The sequence below is a fragment of the Rutidosis leptorrhynchoides genome, chromosome 5 (assembly GCF_046630445.1).
Source record: "Rutidosis leptorrhynchoides isolate AG116_Rl617_1_P2 chromosome 5, CSIRO_AGI_Rlap_v1, whole genome shotgun sequence".
Lineage (NCBI taxonomy): Eukaryota > Viridiplantae > Streptophyta > Magnoliopsida > Asterales > Asteraceae > Rutidosis > Rutidosis leptorrhynchoides.
In genome coordinates, this window is record NC_092337.1 from 198,009,153 (window position 1) to 198,018,292 (window position 9,140).

At 33.8% G+C, this 9,140-nt stretch overlaps 2 protein-coding genes across 2 annotated transcripts; one reads left to right on the plus strand and one right to left on the minus strand.

Moving 5' to 3' along the window:
• Positions 1-2,917: 2,917 nt before the first annotated feature.
• Positions 2,918-8,334, plus strand: LOC139850621 (uncharacterized). Its single transcript, XM_071840174.1, has 9 exons — positions 2,918-3,068; positions 3,146-3,250; positions 3,365-3,451; positions 4,146-4,196; positions 4,833-4,926; positions 5,016-5,100; positions 5,215-5,394; positions 7,474-7,524; positions 7,994-8,334. The coding sequence occupies exons 1-7, from the start codon at positions 2,925-2,927 to the stop codon at positions 5,384-5,386; spliced, it is 738 nt and encodes a 245-aa protein (XP_071696275.1). The 5' UTR covers positions 2,918-2,924; the 3' UTR covers positions 5,387-5,394; positions 7,474-7,524; positions 7,994-8,334.
• LOC139850622 (peroxidase 64-like) lies at positions 5,994-8,839 on the minus strand. Its single transcript, XM_071840175.1, has 4 exons — positions 8,604-8,839; positions 7,971-8,159; positions 7,115-7,277; positions 5,994-6,651 (listed from the first exon to the last, which is right to left on the minus strand). Exons 1-4 carry the CDS (start codon positions 8,799-8,801, stop codon positions 6,257-6,259), a joined length of 945 nt encoding a protein of 314 aa, XP_071696276.1. The 5' UTR covers positions 8,802-8,839; the 3' UTR covers positions 5,994-6,256.
• Between the last annotated feature and the right edge of the window lie 301 nt (positions 8,840-9,140).

Sequence of the window (9,140 nt, forward strand, 5' to 3'; positions counted from 1 at the left end):
ATGCCATAGCCGTTTTTGGGAACACTTGGGGGTGATGCCATAGCCGTTTTTGGAACACCTCGAGGGTTAGCATACCATAGCCGTTTTTGGGAGCTAACGGTTGTTATGAACATCGATGACTTGTTTCGCGAAGTCATTCCCTTGCGAAGATATTGGTTAACCATGGTTTATAGTTGTTGACGTTAGCATTTAATTATTATTATGAATATTATGCTATTGATGTTGCTAGTTGTACGATTTGATAGTACTAGCTTGTTTATTGAGGCGTTATGTGTTTGTATGCGTTATATGATATCGTGGATGCGAGTAGGTAAGTCTTATATGCATGTATATATTTATTCTACTCACTAAGCGTTAGCTTACCCTCTCGTTGTTTACCATTTTATAGGTTCCGGCGTGGATAAGGGTAAGGGCATACGGTTGGATTAGAGATCCCGCTTGTTAATAGACGCCTTTTGGATGTGTTAGCTTTTGGAGTTTGACCATGACTTGGGTAGTTTAATCCCAAACACCATGCTCATCGTGTCGTTTGATACTTAAACTTTTTGGTGGTCGAAACTCACGTTATGTATTAAACTCGTAAAACGGCCAAAGTGGGCCCCGCTTTGTAAAACTTATTTTATGTTTGAATTGTGTTAGTTTTGCATGTTTGAATATGTTGTTAAAAGCGTATTGTCTAATTATGTCGGGAAGTGGCCGATCTTTTTCGCATTTCATGACTTTTGGGACTGTCCAGTTTGGCACGCCGCGCGGCCATATGGCGCGCCGCGCCATATGCTGTTCCAGCAAAAAAAATTTTTTAATTTTGAGATTTTAACGTGGGTTATTCGTGGTTTGGTTTGGGTTGTTACATTAATATTTGGTGTTATAAATATTATTGTTATTATGAAAATGATAATAACTAGAGATGTTTTGATGATAAAGAATATTTGTATGATATGAGTATTACTAGTATTATTATTACATTATTAACATATTTATTATTATCACTATCAGTATTACTACAACTAAAGTGACAAATGTTCTTATCCAAAATTATTATTTTCGACATCATTATTAAATCTAATAAATTATTATCATTACTTGGTATTATCATTAATTTAACAACTAAATGAGATTTACATAAAAATATATTTGAATACACATAACTTAACTATATTACTAGTTTTAGTTATTAAAAATATATATAATGAATATAAACAATGAAACATATAAGTTATTAAAATAAAATGAAATAACAAATTTATATATATATATATATATATATATATATATATATATATAAATTTTGTTCGATTTCAATTATATGTATTAATATATAAATAAATGATATAGATTCGTGAATCCGAGACCAACCCTGCATTGTTCAGTTTCGTCATACGTATTTTTACTACAAAATACATTAGGTGAGTTTCATTACTCCCTTTTTAAATACTTTTGCAATATATATTTTTGGGACTGAGAATACATGCGCTTTTATAAATGTTTTACGAAATAGACATAAGTAATCGAAACTACATTATATGGTTGAATGATCGAAGCCGAATATGCCCCTTTTGCTTGGTAACCTAAGAATTAGTAAACCGATCTACTAATTGACGCGAATCCTAAAGATAGATCTATTGGGCCTAACGAACCCCATCCAAAGTACCGGATGCTTTAGTACTTCGAATTCGTTTTTATCATGTCCGAAGAATTTCCCGAAATGATAGGGGATATTCTTATATGCATCTTGTTAATGTCGGTTACCAGGTGTTCAATCCATATGAATGATTTTTGTCTCTATGCATGGGACGTATATTTATGAGAACTGAAAATGAAAATCTTGTGGTCTATTAAAATGATGGAAATGATTATTTATGTTAAACTAATGAACTCACCAACCTTTTGGTTGAAACTTGAAAGCATGCTTATTCTCAGGTACGAAAGAATTCTTCCGCTGTGCATTTGCTCATTTTATAGATATTACTTGGAGTCATTCATGGCATATTTCAAAAGACGTTGCATTCGAGTTGTCGAGTTCATCAAGATTATTATTAAGTCAATTATAGTTGGATATATTATGAAATGGTATGCATGGCTGTCAACTTTCGATGTAATGAAAGATTGTCTTTTCAAAAACGAATGCAATGTTTGTAAAATGTATCATATAGAGGTCAAGTATCTCGCGATGTAATCAACTGTTGTGAATCGTTTATAATCGATATGGACTTCGTCCGGATGAATTAGGACGGGTCGCTTCAGACTTGTTGTCCTATCACACTACCATCACGCCATACCATTACAAACTCCATGATGTCATCACACCATCGCATTGCCAAATCAGCAAGTATGATTGAAGATTGGATGTTTGTTTAGGTCATTTGTTAATCTTTAGGTGTGGACATGAAAATGAAGCTGTAATCTCCCTAACAGTCCTCCCACTGGTACCGTCCACCCTCAAACCTTCACCGTCGCTCTGTAGAGCGCCGTTGGCACCATCCCACCCCGTCGGCCGCCCTGCACTTCCACACTGCTTTGTTTCTTTCTCACACACAATGGATGACGATGACAACACTCAAAAATCCAATTGTTACCTATTTTTTATATCTAATCTATCTATTATATATACACAATATATTTACACATCAAACTTATATTTTCAAACACAACTACAATACACCACTTTCTTTTTTTCTTTCTTTCAGGCACAATAATCTACAATTTCAGTTAATGGTCGATTCCTTAGAGTTAAGGGTCAAATTCGAAGAGACTATAACAACCTATCTGGGAATTGGGCGTGAACTGTAGAAGTGACACCTCAGGATGAAAGTGTAAAACTGACAATTTATAAGGACGAAAAATGTAAGTTATCTGATAATAAATAAATAAATTAATAAATTAAAAATTATTTGTCTTTAAACAGACCGCCGTGACCTCACCGGATGGTTTCAATGGAAGTTAACGACAGTAACTACGACGGCGACTCACCGGAAACACAAGCTACAAAAAGCATGACAACCGTATCTCACCACTATTTCGGAGACTCAAATGGCTCCGATGATGCCATTTCCGTCACAATCATGGAGGTTTGTTCATCCATATACTGTTGTATACAATTGAAAGCAAATTAAGCATATAAAAACAAATATTATCAATTTTACAGAGCATGAAAGAAGAATATGGATTATTCGTTTGGCCGTGTAGTGTGATTCTCGCCGAGTATGTGTGGCAACAACGATCACGGTTCGCCGGAATCAGTGTCCTTGAGGTATTTTAAGAACTTGAACATGTCTATATGTATCCTTTATGTATCACTGTATGCATTATTTAATTATGTGCTATTTAGTATTTTTTTGATAATTACTTGATGTTAGCTTTTTAGCTTGGGGCTGGAACATCACTGCCTGGATTAGTTGCTGCCAAAGTCGGTGCTGATGTCATTCTTACTGATGATTCCAACAGACTTGAGGTATAATCGATTTCTTATTTATACAATTATGTATAATTTGTTAAATGTGACCGAATATCTGTCAGTTATGCTTCAGAGTTTCTATTAGTGTTTTGGCATCAGTTTTAGAAGCCCGATGGATTATAAAGAGCTGTCTTACTGTAACTTGATGCATATTGATGTTTGGTAGATATTCGTATAAGATTTTAGCTATTATTTACTCAAAACTGTAATGGTTCCTTGAATACTATACAACCTTTTCTTGTATGTAGTGCATCATACTTTTAGATTCATAGTATGTATCTATTCGATGCTTCATGTAGTATGAAGCTTGTATAGGTTTGGTTTTGTCATGAATTTTTTATCAGGGCCGTCTCTACAATTTAGAGAACCCTAGGCGAAAATAAAAATGGACCCTTATACACGTAAATTTTTTTTAATACAGATAAAAAGATTATACTAAAATTTATTAATACGAAAGAAGTTTTCAAGACAACAATAACAAATTTTTTTATTATCAACTATTTATTCGACAATATTTTATTTAATTTACTTAACTATTCGACAATTGTATATATATTAAAAATTTTGGGCCCTTCTAATTATTGGGCCCTAGGCGGTTGCCTATGTTGTCTATGCCCAAAGACGCCTCTGTTTTTTATGCTTCCACCAACGATATGTTATTTCGTACTATCTTGTAACAACTTATCTTCAGGTTCTGGATAACATGAGAAGAGTGTGTCAGCTAAATAATGTCAAGTGTGAGGTAAGGAATCATTCTTTATAAATCTTGTGGATACAAACTATGAATTGTCATTTTTATTTACCATAGCATCTGAAGACTTCATATTTATATCTAGCTCGCTGTCATTATTCTAAGAACCTTAACAATCAATTAATCTGTTAACCAATAATATGGATTATATACGCATATCCATTAATGAGTGGTTTTTTAGTTTTAAGTTTGTCTTGAAATAATGTTTTATGTTACAAAAGTGACATTAGCCGTAGTTTCTTTATGTAGCAAAGAATAAAATGGAATTGGTAAAGTACAAGATGGTTTAGCAACTATTCTTTTTCCAATTTTTTAGTCTGACACATTAGAATAACTATTGCTATAAGCGTATTTCAATTTGTTTAGATGGCACACCATATGAGTACTGCTCTTTTTGGTTCCCTTTCGGGCTCGAATGTACGACTCGCTTTACGAGCCGACTAATCTCGAAACGACAAGCTGTCGGAGTCTTGCATGGTTTTGAACTCCCGACCTCCCTTTCTACTTAGTAGGAAAGTCAAAAACGCCACTCGGTACCACCTCATGGTTCATATGAGTACTGATTTTTTAAATGAACGAAGCACGCCAATATGTTGTTTCAATATATTACTATGTGCTGTCTTTCAGGTAATAGGGCTTACCTGGGGTGTATGGGATAGTTCTATCTTCAGTTTACAACCAAAAGTAATACTTGGAGCTGATGTGTTGTATGACTCAAGTGGTAGGGTATATACATTCTGTTATTATCTATTTTCTGTGCTTACAGAGAAAGTTTAAGTTGACATTATGCTTTTTTCACGTATTACGAAGCCTTCGACAATCTCTTTGCCACTGTAAAATTCCTTCTCGAGAATTCACCTGGATCAGTTTTCATCACAACCTATCACAATAGAAGGTCAGATTTCGTTTATGCTTGCTAATTGACTACTTTACTTTCTCTCTCTAGAGTACTTTACTCTCTCTCTAACCCGAGCTCACGTCATGTTATGACGTTCTCTTACTTATTCAGTGGGCATCGACTTATAGAGTTCTTAATGGTGAAATGGAAATTGAAATGTATCAAACTTCTTGACGCATTTTCGTTCTTGCCATCATGGAAGGCTTCTGGTTTAAGTGGCAACATTCAATTGATAGAAATATGCCTAAGCGACGATAATGGAAGAATTGAACATACTATTTGAAGTCTGAGGTTAGATGGAGATATCATTTTTTCTTCTCGATTTTTATTTAAATTTAAATGCCCATATGGTTCACTAAAATTTATTTTATTGGTCTTCAAGTTGTAAAACAACATGATGGATCATGTTGTTTATTTTGTGACGGTCTGAACAATTGAATATCTTATTGTGGGCCCTTTATTTACTTCAAAATTTTCCCCCTATCACAAAATTCACAACATCACGTTTGTTTTACAACTTGAGGGGACCTCAATCCGCTAGAATTTTATTTTAACGTTCTAATTTGATATAAAAATTATGTGAGTATATAATGAGATGGCCATAAATTGTTCTGACACCCAAAAAACTTTCGTACTGGTTTCATTAGTCCTTAACTTATCTGGATATTTAATTTATGTATTTCTTTTCTCAATAAGCAAGTTTTGAATCAGCTATAGCAATGTTGCAGTACTTTAACCTTAAAAATACTCCAGCTTCACTGTATTTATTAAATTTTTTGTAACCCGTTTTATACGTTATAGATACAGCGTAACTCAAATTGCCCATTCATAACTAAATGACTTGAATTTGACACCTCTAGAACCAAGTCTAGATTCTATTTAGTTCGTTTATTTTCCCTTGATAAAAATTTATTATAACTTCAAATACGGATGTATGATACTATAATCTCCTGCAGTATAACAAACTTTGAGCATTATAATAATAATAATAATAAAATGATACATCGTCATATTGTTGCAAAGAATTCGCTTCCGATCCCTCACAAACACCATGGTGCACGTGGGCCCACTTCTATCTCATAAACTCGTAACACTTAAAGTAGCATGCCAAACACCCTTAAATTGAAATTACTAATATGTCCTTGTAGGAAGTCTAGTTTACCACCTTACAGTCCTTTCTAACTTCCTGACCACCTGTAATACTACTCATCTTGATCATCGACTTTATAAACGCGGTTTTGAATGCACTATTCGAGCTTGCAAATTTAGATGCCAAATTTTTAGTAGTAGTCGAATCGAGCAAGGCTGTATCTGAAGAAAATAATCCCCTTTTCTGGAAAATGAGTTTGTAATACGTATTATCAAAACTTGTAGACGAAGGATCCATTGAAACTCCTGCATTCTTTGCGTTGGTGTTGGCTGGGCAAACGCTTTGTAAACTTTTTGCGAATGATGGTTCGATCGAAGGGTCAATTTGGGTTGTGGAGTTAAAGTTGTAGAGTCTGTTTTTGAATGATGAGCAATGGGAGAAACCAAGAGTATGCCCACCTAAAATTAACAGTATACACAAACTTTGGTTAATTACAAAACTCTATAGGTGGTAAAATGGGTGGGTCGGTCATGTTCAGTACATTTTGGGCAATTTCAACCCTTTTTATCTTCTTGATTCATTCAACCCATTCCCATTTAGCTAATAATTATTGTTTGAGTAGACCTGTTATATATATCTAAACTTTATTACCCATGAATAATGACTAAACTAGGTTATTGTTGTTGTTGTTGTTGTTGCAATAATAAAGGAAGTAGAAAAGAACATATTAATAGGTTATATGTTGTTTGAATTACATTTACATGTTTAGATTAAACTAGGTTATATGTGGTTGAATTACATTTACATATATTTACATCAAAAGAATTCATTAGGTGAAGATGGATAACTTGTTTGCACAAAGGTTCAAATAACATACTAACAGAAAACATGTTAAGACCAACTTTTGCGAATTTTGGCTACCTGAAAGAGCAACCAAGTCCTTTTGAGATAGGCCCCTTTGAGCGAAGCTTTGTATAAGTTGAGATATGTTAAAGGTGGGACCCGGGAGTTGTACGGTTTCACTGGCCAAAGATGTCCTTCCATCTTTTCTTCCTTTAGGCACATCCCACGACGGCCCTCCTGACTGCATTAAGTAAGCTAGATTCTTTAGAAACATACTTACTTCTATTTGTAAATCGAATGTCATAAACACCGTACGAATTTATGATATATCCTATAATGAAAAGTGTCCATTCTTAAAAAGTCCATGTTTAACAATTGCCTTATTATATCTCTTTCCCATGCTGACATGGAATGTTGAGACTGAAAAATTGTTGCAGGTTTGTAGTTCTAATGAGATAAAAAGGTCACAATCATCCTTTGACGTTAGAGTAACGTTATATCTCAAACCTTTCTATACCCTTTTGATTGTTATTTATGGATTATATATGTTATTATCGTTTTAGATACATGTTTTCGTCAAACATATAATGAGTGAAGCATGGTCAGTTAATTGCTAGTAAGCCAGGAAAGTTAAAGAATGACATATATCTGGGCTGGTTTGGGCATGTTTTATCTCTAGGAGGTTATATGAGTAATATCAGTATATTAGCTATAAAGGAAACAAGTCATGTTTTTAAATTTCTATGATTATACATTTTTTTCTTTTTCTTTTTCTTTAATCACATCCAACAAGTTAATACACATATAGAAAGTTTCAATTTTGGGCAAATAAATGTTTAGTGTCAACATGACCCGACCCAGGACAAGGTTTTATCCATATTGACCTGTTACTACTACTTGCAATAGAAACAGGGAGGTCTTAATTTGTTCTTACTAGCACAACTGCATCTCTTGCAGCTAAAGCTAAGATATCTGCACACGAAACTATTCCTGGGCATGCAGCTTCAACTGCTCTTTTTGCATTATCGATGACATAAAATGCATGCAATGATCGATTAGGTGGTCCGTCTTTTTCAGCTTTGTTGTTTCCCTTGGAATTTAGCAAAACAGATGCATCACACCCCTTAGAATAATATCAAACCACACAAGTTAGCAAACATAAAATAGTACAACTTCACACATAGATTTAGATGCACAAAAACAGAAAGGTTAAGTGTTTCAAATGTACTTAACTAAGGTCTGATACATTTGTAGTGTGTAACTAACTACTCGGGCACACATTGTGTGTAATAAACTTGTTATTTTTCGTCATTATATGTATTTTGGTGACGTGTTATATATACACACGTACGTAGATATGTATATATGTATATATACATATATATACATATACATACATACATACGTATATATATAGATATACATATCTATACATGCACATATCTATACGAGTACATATCTATTTACATGTATATACATATGTATATACATATATATACAATGTATGGCCAAATAGTTAGGTACACACTATGAATATCAAACCATACCCAATTAAGAAAGTACATACCCTTATGAAACAGTCATGAAAGTGCATCCTTAGCAATGCTGCAGGGACCTTTTTATCAGTTACTGCAGCAACTCTGACTGCGTTTCTGATTAGTGATTCTACATTTGGGCATGTATTGGAATAGTAGTTTGAGCTTAGTGAATTTGCACTTGAGAAAAATGAGAGAATGAGTAGTAGTGAAGTAAACATAGCAAACATGATGACTACAGGATATATAATTTTTTTATGAACTCTGTTATGTCTGTCACCTTAATGATTCTGCATGGAGTTAATGACACTGTTATTTATAGAATTAGATTAGATGGAGAGAGCCATTAAGTGGTGTTTGATTTGATTTGGTGGTTCACGGTTGGTGTGATAACTAACTGATGGTGCATGGCTCTGATATTGGAGTATATTTGAAGCAAATTTAGAAGATAACAGAATGTCATATTTCATCTTTAGTCACTTCATAACTTTATTTGGTAGAGTGGTTACAACGTACTGAAAGGACCAACTCATTAAAATAGTTTAGAGTCTAAAAAGACAGTGAGCCAT

Bases quoted from the DNA above. Each gene is read 5' to 3' on its own strand.
- LOC139850621 (XM_071840174.1), top strand. From the start codon at position 2,925: ATGGTTTCAATGGAAGTTAACGACAGTAACTACGACGGCGACTCACCG. The intron at 3,069-3,145 runs GTTTGTTCATCC...TCAATTTTACAG, and splicing joins TTTCCGTCACAATCATGGAG to AGCATGAAAGAAGAATATGG. The intron at 4,927-5,015 runs GTAGGGTATATA...CGTATTACGAAG, and splicing joins TGTGTTGTATGACTCAAGTG to CCTTCGACAATCTCTTTGCC.
- LOC139850622 (XM_071840175.1), bottom strand. From the start codon at position 8,801: ATGTTTGCTATGTTTACTTCACTACTACTCATTCTCTCATTTTTCTCA. The intron at 8,160-8,603 runs GTATGTACTTTC...TATTATTCTAAG, and splicing joins TTCATGACTGTTTCATAAGG to GGGTGTGATGCATCTGTTTT. The intron at 6,652-7,114 runs GTAGCCAAAATT...TGTTAATTTTAG, and splicing joins GGACTTGGTTGCTCTTTCAG to GTGGGCATACTCTTGGTTTC.